The sequence below is a fragment of the Zalophus californianus genome, chromosome 9 (assembly GCF_009762305.2).
Source record: "Zalophus californianus isolate mZalCal1 chromosome 9, mZalCal1.pri.v2, whole genome shotgun sequence".
In the NCBI taxonomy this organism is placed as follows: Eukaryota; Metazoa; Chordata; class Mammalia; order Carnivora; family Otariidae; genus Zalophus; species Zalophus californianus.
Genome location: NC_045603.1, coordinates 6,226,872 through 6,242,006, shown reverse-complemented (window position 1 = coordinate 6,242,006; position 15,135 = coordinate 6,226,872). Strand labels below are relative to the sequence as shown.

At 51.9% G+C, this 15,135-nt stretch overlaps 1 protein-coding gene across 7 annotated transcripts in view; it reads right to left on the bottom strand.

Moving 5' to 3' along the window:
* TTLL1 (tubulin tyrosine ligase like 1) overlaps window positions 1–13,581 on the bottom strand; it is a 31,788-nt gene extending 18,207 nt beyond the window's left edge. For 2 of the 7 annotated variants that reach the window (XM_027593963.2, XM_027593956.2), the window contains exons 1-4: window positions 13,445–13,579; window positions 9,579–9,610; window positions 7,129–7,202; window positions 4,564–4,680 (exon numbers count right to left, since the gene is read on the bottom strand). In XM_027593963.2, the coding sequence (XP_027449764.1) occupies window positions 4,564–4,585 (22 nt within the window). In that variant the 5' untranslated portion in view covers window positions 4,586–4,680; window positions 7,129–7,202; window positions 9,579–9,610; window positions 13,445–13,579. Of the gene's footprint in view, window positions 1–4,563; window positions 4,681–7,110; window positions 7,203–9,578; window positions 9,611–13,232; window positions 13,369–13,444 lie in introns of those variants that run through there. The other 5 variants (XM_027593960.2, XM_027593957.2, XM_027593962.2 and 2 more) reach the window with 5 other exon arrangements.
* Between the last annotated feature and the right edge of the window lie 1,554 nt (window positions 13,582–15,135).

The following is a 15,135-nucleotide window of genomic DNA, read 5'->3' as shown; positions in this document are numbered from 1 at the left end:
TTTGACAGAGAGACACGTAGCAAGAGAGGGAACACAAGCAGGGGGAGTGGGAGAGGGAGAAGCAGGCTCTCCACTGAGCAGAGAACCTGACGCGGGGCTCGATTCCAGGACCCCGAGATCAAGACCTGAGCCGAAGGCAGACGCTTAATGACTGAGCCACCCAGGCGCCCCTGATAAATATTTTTTACAGCTTGTGCAAATAAAGGCCAGACCTTCTGATGCGCTGTTCTCTCTCCCATGGCTCTTTCAATCTGTATTTTCCCTCCTTTTGTTTCTATGTTATTTATTTGTTGAAGACCCTGGGTCACCCATCCTCCAGGTCCTCCAGGGGTCCTCACATGTTCCTTACTTAGCACGGCTACGCTGGCGCCCCCACCCTACCCACCCTCCCTCCACACGCTGCCAGTAAATCAGGAGTCAGACCACGAGGCCTAGGAGCTACAGGTCGATTTTGGGCCACATCTACATTTGGACCAGCCACATTTAAGTGCTCATCAGCCCTGTGGTCAGTGGCTCTCGTACTGGGCAGGCCTAGACTCCTATGTAATTAATGGAGGCAAAATGGGTGTATTTCTACGTTTTCATTGCTCCTTCATGTATTAGCAGGAGTATCTCTACAAGGAGAAGTTTCCCTTCATCAACAATTTGGATACCCAAAACATAGTTCATACAGGAAAGACTAATGAAATGCTTGATTTTTTCCATTTATCAGGTTTTAAAATAATGAGCTGGGGGCGCCTGGGTGGCTCAGTCGGTTAAGCGACTGCCTTTGGCTCAGGTCATGATCCTGGAGGCCCGGGATCGAGTCCCGCATCGGGCTCCCTGCTCGGCGGGGAGTCTGCTTCTCCCTCTGACCCTCCCCCCTCTCATGCGCTCTCTCTCTGTCTCTCATTTTCTCTCTCAAATAAATAAAATCTTAAAAAAAAATAAAAAATAAAATAAAATAAAATAATGAGCTGGTTCCCTACCATCATCAGGTCATGTGATGAGATATATTCTGGGTATCGAGTACTGCAAAGCAAATTGCCCCATGTTAGCAACTTCAGACAACAACCACTGAATCACATCCCATGGTTTTGTGGATCAAGACTGGGGCCGGGGCTCAGGGGAGCATGCTTCTGCTCCATGTGACACTGACTGAGGCCACTTGGGAGTATTCAGTGTATGATCCAATCTGGAGGGTCCAAGAAGGCTTCGTTCATGTCTGGCACCTTGGTGGGCATGGCTGGAAGGCCAGGCCTGGCTGCAGCTGCCACACACAACCCCTATACACGGCTCCTCCAGCAAGACAGTCCCAGTAGTCAGGCTTCTCACATGGCGGCCTGGGGCTCTCACAGAGGGTTCCCATAAAAGAAGGGGAAGCTGCTAGTTTTTTAAGGTCTGGGCCCAGACACGTCTCACTTTGGCTTCGCTTTGGTCAAAAATGTGGCAGAAGCGATGGTGTGCCACTTGGAGACCCGCCCTGAAAGGCCTGCAGAGCTTCTGCCCTCCCTCCTGGACCCTCGCCACTGCAGGAGGGCGAGCCCAAGCTCGCTGGCCAGAGGGATGGGGAGAGCTTTGTGGAGAGAAGCTGCTGTGGTCCTAGCCAAGGGCACCCAAGAGCAGACAAGCCCCTGCTGACCCCCCTAGGTGACAGCAGATGCACGGGTGAGCCCAGGCAGGATCAGCTAAGTCCTGCTGATCTAAAAGTACCACTGAGCCAAACCTAAAAACGCATGTGCTATAAAAATAGTTGTTTCGAGGGGTGCCTGGGTGGCTCAGTTGGTTAAGTGTCTGCCTTTGGTTCGGGTCGTGATCCCAAGGTCCTGGGATCGAGCCCCACATCGGGCTCCCGGCTCAGCGGGGAGCCTGCTTCTCCCTCTCCCTCTGCCCCTCCCCTGGCTCATGCTCTCTCTCTCTCAAATAAAGAAGTCTTTAAAAAAAAGAAAGAAAGAAAAGAAAAAGAAAATGGTTGTTTCGAGCCCAGGGTTTTGTGGTGTCTGTTACATGGCATCAGTTTGGCCATCAGATAGCTAATACACCCACACTAAGATAGCAATGGCTTTCGTGTTTCACATTGCTCCTACTTCCTGCCCATAGGCAAGCTGAGAGCAGAACACAAATACAGTTTCATAATATGTTTTTCTTTATATTTATTCTTATACAATTTTCCAAATTGCTTTAGAACTGTCACAGTTGTTTTAATGGCTATACCATAATCCACCCAGTTAACATGGGTACCTTTCCCTATAACCATTTAATATTTAGTTGTTGCCAGTATTTTTACCCGAACCAATTGTTAAGACTTGATGGGACGCTTAGTGCTTAAAACAGGAGCTCTGAAAAGATCAAATATCCAAAGTTATACAGTTCCACTCTTTACTCTGTCTCTCTCTCTCGTTAAGACTAGCTCCAAAATGCTTCATGTGGCATGAAGAAGGGAGGCGCTCTGCACCCTCCCAAGCATTGATTAACCAGAGAAGCCAAAAGGACTGAGGGCTGGCTAAGCCCATGGCACAGAGCCGTGGGACACAAAGCAGTAAGTAAAAAACACTCTTTTTTTAAATGACATTTCAAGATTTTATTTATTTGAGAGAGAGAGAGCGCACCTGAGCGAGCACGAGAGGGGGAAGGGCAGAGGGACAAGCAGACACCCCGCTGAGCGGGGAGCCCAACCCCGGGCTCGATCCCAGGACCCCAAGATCATGATCTGAGCCGAAGGCAGATGCTTCACTGACTGAGCCACCTGGGCGCCCTGATAAAACACTCTTATTCAGCCTTTCTTTCAGAGCTCCTAGGGAAGCAGCGCTCTGGCTGTATTATTTTATTCTACCTTAGAGAAGAATATAAATGTGATGCCAAACCACACACGGGTGCTGCATTTCTTTCTGCCAGCATTACATGCTCCTCAAGAGAAATTAGGTTTTGGTTTAAAGCACGGGTACCTTAAACTGCTACAGGAGCAAAGAAAGGGTCATCCCTCTAATTACTGCTGGAGATGGAAGCTGGGTGCCAGTCTACTCTGCTTCGGAGCCAACGCCACGCTCTGGGATGCTGGAGTAAGCCAGACAAGGTCCTCACTGTCAAGAGGCTCGCAGTCACACGTAATGAGGGCAGAGGCGGGGAAATCACAAATCATGGCACGTAGCATTCGCTGCATGACAGCTGAGAAAGCAGGCTAGGCGTCAGGAGAGATACGGCGGCCTCCGGCGCAGGCAGCTCGTGCGCTGGGGCCTGCAGACAGCGCCGGCACATGCTTACGGAGCACCCGTCACATGCCACGCTCTGTGCTTTACTGACTCATTCAAACTTCAAACAACCGTATTTGCAGAGAAAGGTCAAGTCCTTTGCTAATGGCCACACAGACAGCAGTGGGAGAGCCAGGCTGGGAAGCCAGACATGACCTGGCTCCGGGGTCTGCACATCTAACCGCCAGATGCACTGCACCTCTCAAGCCTGGGCTGAGGGGGCAGAAAGCACAGGCCTCACAAAGTTGCAGAAGCAAGAATGTCTTAGAAGGTCAACTGGGGAAAAAGTGCCAACCGCTGCACTGGGGCGTGAGAGAGAAGGAAGTGGCTGGAAAGAGGCCGAGTAACATCTCTCAAGGCAGCAGCAGGGAGCGGATCTCAGGGAGGGCGGATGCATAGGGTAAAAAAGCCTCCAGGCACGCCTGGGTGGCTCAGTCAGTTAAGCGTCTGCCTTCAGCTCAGGTCATGATCTCGGGGTCCTGGAATCGAGTTCCACACTGGGCTCCTTGCTCAGCGGGAGCCTGCTTCTCCCTCTGCCTGCCGCTCCCCCTGCTTGTGCTCTCTCTCTGACAAAAAAATAAAATCTTAAAAGGAAAAAAAAAAAAAAAGCCTCCAGAGACCCACCAGCTCTCCCTCCCTCAAAGATTCACCCAATGTTCCGGGCATAGGAACCGAAGAGGGTTGGGGATGGCAGAGGCAACCATAGGAGGCTGTGTTTTGGCATATAACACTGCCAGAGGGTAGAGGCCGCCCCGAGGCAGGGCGCAGCCCAGGCCTGGACAAAGGAGGACACAGGACCTCACCCCATGAGGAGGGGGGAGGCAGGGTGGCGCAGGAGTCTAGGACAACCCCCCGTGTTTCCAGTTGGGTGAAGCACCACCAGGGACTCAGTGCCGAGCCCTGCCTCCCCATTCCTCACGTCACTCACTTTTCAGCTGTTGTTAACCAGTCCCGCTGGCACCCGAGGAAGCGAAGGGAGGCACAGATCCCCGCTCCATAGCCCCCTTCCCCGGCGCTGGGCAAAGGCACTGACTAAGAACGCCAGCCGGAGGGGCTCTGGCTTCTCACCCAAACCCTGGCTGTCTGAGCCGTGCCAGCTTGTGCGGAAACGTCCCAGGACTTCTGATGCCAGGCTGATAAATGGGCGTGTGGGAACGCTCCACAACGTGGACAAACAAAGGGCCCTCTCGTCGTGTGCTCCTCAGGAGCCTTGGGGTGGAAGATGTGTAGTGGGAGGCGCCCCTCTCGAACGCAGCCTGCACCTGGGCTACCAGCTTTCCCAAGACTGACAAGCAGGCTTCGGGAAAAACAATCAAATCCTGCTTTTTCCACTTACCAGTAGAAGTTCCAATCTTCATTTTCCGTCACTTGGATCCATCCTCTCTTTTCAAAGTTATTTATCAGCACTGACTTCTCGATATCAGTGACCCATTTCACTTTTCCTGCCATAATCCTGGAAGAGGTCAACTTGTTAGAGCTTGGAAATGTCAACAGCAGGACACTTCCCCTTGCGTATCCCAAGATCCACCTGCCTGGGCCGTGGTTCTCAGCCATCTGGCTGAGATACCTGGCCATGTCATCTGTTGTCACAGCTGGGGGTGGGGAGGCCTCCAGCATCTAGTGAGTAGAGGCCACGATGCTGCCCAGCACCCTACAGCATACGGGACGCCCCCCCCCCCCCACAGCAAGTCACCCAGGCCAAAATGTCAACTGTGCCAAGACTAAGAAATCCTGGCCTACTGGGGGGAAGGCAGCGATCAAACAGTCACCACCCGATGTGCATCGCCATTGTGACAGGAGCCACGAGGCAGAGGCGGCACCTGGACTGTGAGAGCCGAGGCCGGAGGTGGCCTACGCAGGGTAGCTGGGGAAGACCGCCCTCAGCAGAGGGCCCTGGAGCTGGCTCCCAAAGGATGGGTGGGAGCCTATCCGAACATGAGCAGCCTCATTCCCGTCCAGTGCCGCCACCTCCCTGCTTCCTCCTCTGCCCTGCTCCAAGTCACTCTCTGTAAGTGCAGGTGACCTTTAAGTGTTTATCTGACCACATCACTTCCGTTTACTAGCCTCCGTGGCTCCCCAGTGCACTTAAGATACACAGACCCCTGGCCCTCACCTGCTTCTCCTTCACCTGCTGTGTTCTCGCCACACTGGACTTCTCTGCCCACACTCCGCCTCAGGGCCTTGGCACATGCTGGGTGGGTGTCTGTGCCTGTGGCACTCCCCCTCCCTCAAGGCCTGGCAAAGCGGCTGCCCACTCATCTGCCAGCATTAGGGAACGTTACTTCCTCCACAAAGCCTCCCTGACTCCAGACCCAGTACACAGCCATTCGGTACTCCTGCAACCCCTGCCGCTGCCAGAGGCAGGGAGCTGGCTTTCTTCGCTGCTTTGGGCCCAGGGCCTCGCACTGCGCCCGGCATGTGGTAGATGCTCCATTCAGACTGACTGACTATGGCCTGGGGCCTGTCAGCACCACTGTGTGACTTAGAGAAAGTTAAAAGATGGGGACCCAGGTTTGCCTTGCCTCGGGAGAGGGAGAGAGAAGGCACTCCCATGGAGCTTTCACACAAAATCAGCCCACTGCCTCCTCACCCTGCCCAGCAATGGCAGTGTCGCAGAGGCGGGACTTGAGTTTGAGGCCCAGTTCCAAAACTCATGAGCTGTGTGACTCTGGACAAGTTACTTAACCTCTCTGAACTTCTGTTTCCTTATTTGTAACAACAGTATCTACCCATCTCACCTGGTTACAATGAGGATTAAATGAGTGAAGAGTGAGAACAGTGTCTGGCACGTAGAAAGCACTCAAAAAATATTTGGTATTACTGTTGCAATCACCCCCCCTTTATGGATTTGGAAGCTGAGGCTCAAAGGTTAAGAGCCCCTGTAAGAATCAGACTCGGGGTGCCTGGGTGGCTCAGTCATTAAGCGTCTGCCTTTGGCTCAGGTCATGATCCTAGGGTCCTGGGATCGAGCCCCACATTGGGCTCTCTGCTCAGCGGGAAGCCTGCTTCTCCCTCTCCCATTCCCCCTGCTTGTGTTCCCTCTCTGGCTGTGTCTCTCCCTGTCAAATAAATAAATAAAATCTTAAAAAAAAAAAAAAAGAATCAGACTGAAGGGAGTCATGGAGCCCTGATTTGAGCCAGGGTGACCCTACTCTGAAGTGCTACCTCTTTTCACACAGTCCAATGCCTCCCTCTGAACCTGGCCTTCATCAGGATGATGACCATGCCCACAGGGTCGACCAAGGTAAGGAATACACAGAATCGCTCTCTGCAGAACGAGATGTTGTCCTGTAACAATATGAGGCTGTTAACGTGGAAAGTCAGCAGCTGCCTCACAGAAATGCTGGAAGAAGCATCACAGGAACGGAATCCCCACGCGCTGTCTCCCCATAACGCCCTCACCGAGCTAACCCCAGCCAGTGTCCAAACCCACCGCGGAGCCCCAGCGAGTTTACCGGTTCTCTACCTGACTTCAGCCCCCACAGCCCGGCAGCCCTGCCCAATCCTGCTCCAACTCTGCCCCCTAGAGTCCAACTGCAGGCTCGGGTATTTGGGGGGAGAACCACCCCCCAGGCAATGTCCACACCACCACCATCATCCCCCACAAGCCCTCCCCGGCTGAAATCCCACATCTCAGTGCACGGCCACCTGGCATAGACGCTGAGCCACCCGGGGTGACCCAGCAAGGGCACTAATGGGGCCGTGCTTTAACAGTCAGAAAATGCTTCCCGGGTATGATCCCTGAACCCAATAAGGCAGAGAAGGGCAGATACTCTCATCCTCACTTTATGGAGCACGACATGGAGCCTCCGAGGTGAGGTTTTCTTGCTGCCCCCCCCCCCCACTTCTGCCATCTGGGACCATGGGCGCTAAGAAAACCAACCTCTCAGGCTGGACCCACCATAGGTACTTCTGGAGCCAACAGGCACAGCCAATTTCGCTTCAGCTTCAGGGACTCCTGCTTCGGGTTCGTACCTAAAACAAAATTAACACACAGGCAAAATGTACACAACGCAGGACCGAGAGACAGTTTGGGAACACAGCAAAACCGCATATTCTGCCGAACAAGAGTGTGGCACGAGATGCCTTGAGTTCTTTTCTTATTGTGATAAATACTTCTGAATTCTATTGCCTTTTTTTTTTAAGGATTTTATTTATTTGAGAGAGAGAGAATGAGATAGAGAGAGCATGAGAGAGGGGAGGGTCAGAGGGAGAAGCAGACTCACTGCTGAGCAGGAAGCCCGATGCGGGACTCGATCCCGGGACTCCAGGATCATGACCTGAGCCGAAGGCACTCGCTTAACCAACTGAGCCACCCAGGCGCCCTGAATTCTATTACTTTTTGACTCCCATTGGACTTTTGGGGCCTCCCTGTCACTCCTTCACTTCACACGCCCCCTGCTTCAGCCGAACACCCCACCTCCTTGCTGTTCTGCACACATGCACAGCTGTGGTGCTCTCCCTGCTGCTTCTCATCCTAGCTCCGCCAATCACAAAGGTGCAGTTCAAAGGCCACCTCCCCCAGGAAGCCATTCTCATCGCCTTTTCCCTCCAATGAACCTTCTGAATACCTCCCCTGCCATCTTTGCCGGCACACAGAACTTCCTACCTTGCGTATTCATTCTTTGTCTACTTTCCTTCTGTAAGTGTGCAAGGTGAGGACTCTCTTCATCACCTGCTTCCTTCTCATCCCACCAACTCTTTCTAGGTTTAGGTGTGAGCACTTGCAAGAACGCTCACAGTCCATTTGGCCGGCACCATTATCTCCAGTACTGAGCCCACTGGACACAGGAGGCAAACAATGCCTACTCCTTGCAAAAGTGAGGGAACACACACAGCCCCAAGGGTCAGTCCTTTGAATCTGACTCTCTGCTTTCAAGAGTCACTTCCCTGTAAATGTTATGGGTTGAATCATATCCCCAAAAAAGATATGTTGAGGGGCGCCTGGCTGGCTCAGTTGGTAGAGCAGGTGACTCTTGATCTCAGGGTCATGAGTTCAAGTCCTACATTGGGCATACAGACTACTTAAAAAAAAAAGAAGGAGGAGGAAATCTAGACGCAGGGACACATAGACACACAGGGAAGGTGGCCACGTGAACATGAAGGCAGAGATGAGAGCTATGCAGCCACAAGCCAAGAAAAGTCTGGGTCCACCACAAGCTAGAGGAGACAAGGACTCCTCCCTAGATTCTTCGGAGAGAGCATGGCTCCTCCAACACCTTGATTTCAGACTTCTGGCCTCACTGAGCCACCCACTTCATGGCACTTTTTATATTACAGCTCTAGGAAACTAACACAAGATAGAACATGAGAAGAAAAAGAAGAAATTTACATCCATAAAGAATTTTAAATATATATGTGGGAGACAGCACAGTAAAGTGATGAGCAAAAGGACAAAACAGCTATTTATGATTAAAAAGAAGAAGAAAAAGAAATGAACTAAGGCCACTTCTCCTTTAAAGAGACGAAGGACCTCTTTCCAGAAAAGCACCAGACCAGCATGATAACCAGCACTGAGAACCAATAACAAGGCAGCCTCAGCAGAGCCAAAGGAGGGACAGCAGTTACTCTGCACCTGAAGCTTGGAGGCTCGTTCATTTCCCCTGCTCACGCCCATGGGGACTCGTGAGTTTTCTTGGGGCCTCCGTTTCCCCCATGGAAAAAGATGGGAATGAGAGCCACAGGGCCTTCGCAGTAGGGCTGAGATTACTGCAAGGTCAGGCAGGTGTGGTCATGGTGCACCACAGTGGACTTGAAACAAGCACATCAGCTTTCCCCGAGGTGCCCTGCAGCTCTCCCCGATTCAGCCCTGCACACTCCTCCACTTCAGCCCCTACTTACAATGGGCCTGCCCGGCTCCTGGCCCCGTGCTGTAGTCCAGCCCCGCCCTCGAGGAGGAAGTAATTCCATATTTCTACTGTTACCCGAAACAACAGCTACCACTTATATGAAGCACTAGGATCCGTCAGGCACAGGGCGGGGCAATCTGTGCATATTCTTCTCTACTACATACATCCCTTTGGCTCACATGCTGCTGGTAGGCAGGTATTCTCCCCATTTACACATGGATAAAGTGGGGCTCAATAACAGGCAAAGTGGGCACCCACACTGCCTCCCTTCCACACTCTGTCAACTGTCCGTTTACCCCACAGGGCAGGGGGTGGGCTGATCGGTCTCTATCCCCCCAGCACCCATCCAGAGCCAGGCACAGTGAGGGGGCTCAGAAATGGTCTGCAGAACAGACAAAGGAACCAGCTAGCCCATCCCCACAGCACAGAAGCCAGGACTGACTCCTTCCCAACCCTAAGAAATACTAAGCCCTTTCCCTTAGAGAAATCAATAAAGAAATACCTGATGTCAGATTGTTCTCCTGTTACTTCCTCCTAAAACAGTGGGGGGGAAAAAGTGAGGTTAGCAGTACCATGTAATGAACTTGGTAGGTTACTGCTTTAAAAAAAAAATCTTTTTTTTTTAAGATTTTATTTATTAATTTGGGGGGGTGCACAGAGGGAGAGGGAGAAGAAGACGCCCCGCTGAGCAGGGAGCCCGATGCGGGGGCTCCATCCCAGGACCCTGAGATCATGACCTGAGTCGTAGGCAGATGCTTAACCGACTGAGCCACCCAGGTGCCCTCAGTCAACTACTTTCAAAACTAAGCATTATACGAAGGAATAAAGAAGATGTGGAATATGGGGCGCCTGGGTGGCTCAGTCGGTTAAGCATCTGCTTTCAGCTCAGATCAAGATCCCAGGGTCCTGTCCTGGGATCAAGCCCCATGTCAGGCTCTCCGCTCAGCGGGGAGCCTGCTTCTCCCTCTGCCTGCCCCTCCCCCTGCTTGTGATCTCTCTCTCTCTCTCTCTCTCTCTCTAATAAATAAATAAATAAATAAATAAATATTCTTTAAAAAAAAAGTGGGATATTATGCAGTGGAATATTACTCAGCCATCAAAAAGAATGAAAGCTTGCCATTTGCAACAATGTGGATGGAACTGGAGGGTGTTATGCTAAGCAAAATCAGTCAGAGGACAAATACTATATGATTTCACTCATATGTGGAATTTAAGAAACAAAACAAGCGAACAACAACAATAACAAACCAGGTGAACATATAGGAGGGGGGAGAAAAGAGAGAGGGAAACAAACCATAAGAGACTCTTAACGATGGCGACACCCTGAGGGTTGCCGGAGGTGGGTGGGGGACAGGCTAGATGGGTGATGGGGATGAAGGGGGGCACTGGTGATGAGCACCGGGTGTTGTATGGAACTGATGAGCCACTGAATTCTACTCCTGCACCCAATATTAGACTGTATGTTAACAAACTAGAATAAATACAAATTTGAAAAAAAAAAAGTTAAAAAACCAAAACTGAGCATCATAAAACCTAACCCAGAGAAACAGAGTTAGTTGTGTGCCGTCATGTTGACCCTGCTCGAATCCCGGTGGGCTGTCACCACCTGAAGTCCGTCAGCCGGGGAAAGGCATTCTCAAAGCAGGCAGCTGGCTAGGTTCAGAACGTGATGTGCATCCCCCTCCCGGGGCCGGTGGGCAGGACCTTCATAAGACTGAGGACAGGTTTCCATGGGGACGGCCCTCGGTGTTTGCGCTTCGACAGCCTACCTTCTCACCCACCCACTTGGCGACAGGAGACGTGAAGCCACCTGGGACGAGGTGTTCCTGGACAGTCTTGATCCAGGGAGACAAGACAGTCATTTAACAAGCTGGAAGCCCCGGCAGCAAGGTGCCTTAACAATCCAACAAAGCTCAACTGTGGTTCTGAGGGGGAAGTGACTATTAATTCATCCAGCAGCGGATTGTGCCAGGTCTACTCCAGAAGATTCCAGATCTGTCTGTGTTTCTCCCCGGCGTCCCCACAATCCTGGACGACCACAGCAGGCTCCGCTGGTTTCCTTAGTGCCATCCTCACCCCACGGCACCCATTCTCTGCCTAGAAGCAGACTGATCCTTTCACACGCACAAAGCAAATCATGTCACCCTGCTCATAAGCCTCCAGGAGCTTCCATTGCCCCCAGAATAAAACCATCAGTCTGCCCATTACCTACAGTGTGGACCCCACATGTGGCACCCAGATGATGGGTGGGCTCCCCATCATCTTTAGGGCTTTGTCTCCAGCACCCTCCCCACCCATCAGCCCTCTTCAGCTCCGGGCCGCCTTTCACCTCCCCACACCCACCAAGCTGCACCCTGTCTTAAGGCTTTGCTCTCCCCCACATCTGGCCCCTTCTCAAAGGTCAACGCTTCAGAGTGGCTTTCCCAATGCCAAGCTCACTGCTCCCCACTCATCACACTTTACTTCTCCGAGGCACCCAGGCTGCACACGACTGTTAGTCCAGCGCCAAATCAAAGCATGGCCCATCAACCCACAGCACCAGCATCACCTGGAGCTCGTTAGAAATACAAATTCTTGGGTGCCTGGGTGGCTCAGTCTGTTAAGCGCCTGCCTTCTGCTCGAGTCATGATCCCAGGGTCCTGGGATCAAGTCCCACACTGGGCTTCCAGCTCAGCGAGGAGCCTGCTTCTCCCTCTCCTCCCTGCTCCTGCTCTCTCCCTGTCTCTGTCTCTCTCAACTAAATAAATAAAATCTTAAAAAAAAAAAAATACAGACTCTTGCGCTTCCCCCAACCCCTACACAGACGCACACTTTCAGACTCTTTGGGAGCGGGGCCCAGGAATCTGTATCTTAACAAGCTCTCAGGTGAGATTCTTACCCTTGCTCAAGTCTGAGAAAGAACTGATCTAGTTCATGTATTTGGTTCCCTGGTGATTACCTATCTTTGACACACATATCTCACGTCAGGAGAGCAGAAATGTTGTTCTGCATTATTGCCTACTGAACCCCCAGCATCCAGAATAGCATCTAATAATGGCAGGTGCTCATCAATATTTGATGAATTAACGAAAATAAAGAGGTGGATTCCCTCCACATACAGGCAAAGAAGCGCTGTTTGTGCCAAGCAGTGAATCAGGCATGGCCCAGCCCTACAGAGGCTGTCAGAGCTGCAGGCGAGAGAAAGCGGTAAACAAACACCCCCAGACTTCCACGGTTTTTCTGGGGGACTGAGTTAGGAGATCTGGAGTTTAGCGGATCTCCACTGAGTGAGGGAGCATCTCCGGAATATCCATACCCACAACCTCAGGAGGACAGAACTTTGCCAAAAGGTTTTTCACTTCCCGGAGTTATGACTACTCCCTGACAAAAGCCAGGACAACCTTTCAGGAGAAACAGCAAGCAGAGGGAAGAAGTTACATTCATAGGGTGAACGCACTTGTCTGGGTCCAGTCATAGAAAATGAGAGCCCCCTCTGTCCCCATCCCCACTGCCCCCAAACACTTTGGTCACTATCACTTCCAAACAAAGTCCCAGCTAGGTCAGGATTCTAGGGCATTTTGGTTCCTTTCCAGCTAGTCTTCCTTGAAATGGAAACAGTACCATCTTTAAAGAAAAATAAATAAATAATAGTGTCAAGGAGGACTTCCGCACAGCTGATCCCCACCAGCTATCTCCGCACCCCGCTGGGAGACAGTGCCATGCTCTACAGCAACTATTTAGCCGTGCTTGTAATTCCATGGGCGCAGAGCAAGACCAATCTCTTTGTAATTGCCATAACCCGGCACTGAGATGTGCTCATTACATGTTTTCGTGAACAAAGAACCTCTCTGCAAACCCTAACCTGCTTACAACAGTAAGATACTTTTAATTCTAGAACGAGTCCCCTGTAACGTCCCGGCTACTCTATGGGGTGCTCGGCTACCTCCGCCTCCCACCCCCTTTGGCTGACAAACAGGAAAGATGCCCAGGTCCAATCCCGCAGAGAAGCGCAAGCAGGGCGGGGGACACGAATCTGTCTCCTAACCGGAGCTGTCGCCACAGGTACACCGCACCCTGCAAAAGATGCCATTAGAAACAATACAGACTGCAAATGAATGGAAAAAGCCTAGGAACGATGAAATTCTGGGATAACCAATATCAATCAGAATGCAATTACAACGAGCGGGCAGCACAGGGAAAGTCACAGGAACTCGAAGGAAAAGCAGGGGCACAGTGGTCAGCGCAGGCTTCCTGGAGGACGCGGGCCCGGCCAGCAGCACCTGAACCACACGGTCGCGGCCGCTCACACTCGCTCGCGCATGCGCACTCGCCCACCCAGGACAGGCCACACCCTCGTCGGGGGAGGCGGCCTCGGCGGCGGGGCCTCACCTGTGCGCGCAGAGCGCCAAGCTGCGCCGAGCAGCGCGGAGCAGGCGGCCCCGCGCCGCGCCCCGGCCCCGCCTCCAGCCCCCACTCCGGCGCCTGCAGGAGGACGCCACCCGCAGCCCCGCGGACCGACCCGCCGCGCGCCGAGCTGTACTTCCGGGGCGGTGCTCTGGCAACCGAAGACGCGGCCGGTGGCGCCGCGACTGCTTCCGGGGTCACATTTTCCGGGTTTGTCTCTAAGCCCCCCGCTCATCGAGCAGCGGGCGGAGCTCCTAGGGAGAGCCAGCCGTTCATCCCCGGGAGGCTCGCAGCCTTCGGGGCCCAGAAATGAGGTCGAGAAAGGTCGAGGCTCGAGGTTGAGCCTGACAGTGGGAGGCAGAGCCATGTGGTGAATCGGGCCCGGGTCTGGACCGCCCTTGGTCCCCTCTGCTGCTCAGCTTCCATGTCTGTAAGGTTGGGACTGCCGGTAGCGCCGACCTCGCAGGGTTTGGTTTCCTTAGGTGATATCTTGTGCCCAGCTGGTAATAACCAGTAAATGTAAAATCAGTACTCAAAGGTCACCTCATCTGTGAAGTGTCCCCTGAGCATGGGGCAGATCCAGTTTCTCAAACTGTATTTTGTAAACTCTCTGTTAGGAAGAGGCAGCTCAGCCTCGTGAGAAATTTAAATCTGGAGTCAGACATGGATTGAGTCCTCGCTCCAAAATCCACTAGCTATGTCGCTTTAGGCAGGTCGCTTCCCTTATCTGAGCCTCAGTTTTCTTGTCTATAAATTGGGGATAACAGCACTTACATTGAAGGGTTGTTAGGAAGATTATTAAAAAAAAAAAAAGGCGGGGTGCCTGGGTGGCTCAGTTGGTTAGGCTACTGTCTTCGGATAGGGTCATGATCCCAGGATCCTGGGATCGAGCCCCGCATCGGGCTCCGTGCTCCACGGGGAGCCCGCTTCTCCCTCTCCCTCTGCCTGCCGCTCCCCCTGCTTGTGCGTGCTCTCGCTCTCTCTCTGTCAAATGAATAAATAGAATCTTAAAAAAAAAAAAAAGGCACTTGGTATAGCACATAATAGTTGCTCAAATTTTTGAAATAATTCAAAATAAAGAGCATGTATTCCGGATGTTTGTCAGCCACAAAAGTGCGCTTAGAAGCAGCATGTAAGAGGAGAAACAATTTTGCATCGCTGCTCTGATCCATTCTAGCTGTTTGGGTATCCGCACATCCCAGCCTCTCAATTACAGTTTCTCCCCAGAGAAATGGGAGTAATTATCTCCATCTCTCAGGGGCGGAAAAGATTTTAAATTTCTGGTGGCTAGCACCTAGGAAGGTGTATGTTTTACCATATCCTTAGTTTGTGCGGCATACATGGCTTTCCAAAGAGCATCGCCAGCAGCCCAAATACCAGAAGGCTTGGTGACAGCCAGTGCCAAGAGACCAACCCAGAGGGAAGAGCAAAAAAAAAAAAAAAAAAAAAGAGTTGTGACCAATGTGAAGAATTAACTGGGAGCCAGGTAGCCCCAGGAGGAAAAGACAGGAAACAGAGATCCTTGGTCCTAATCTAATCTTGTAAATCCAGTTTAAAAAATCTTCAAGGGCTTTCTATTGCCATCAAGATAAAAACCAGACTGCTTAGCATTTTTACTTTTAAAGTAGTTAAAATATTTTAACCTTTTTCCAGTTTGGCATCTCAGTTGTGCTTAG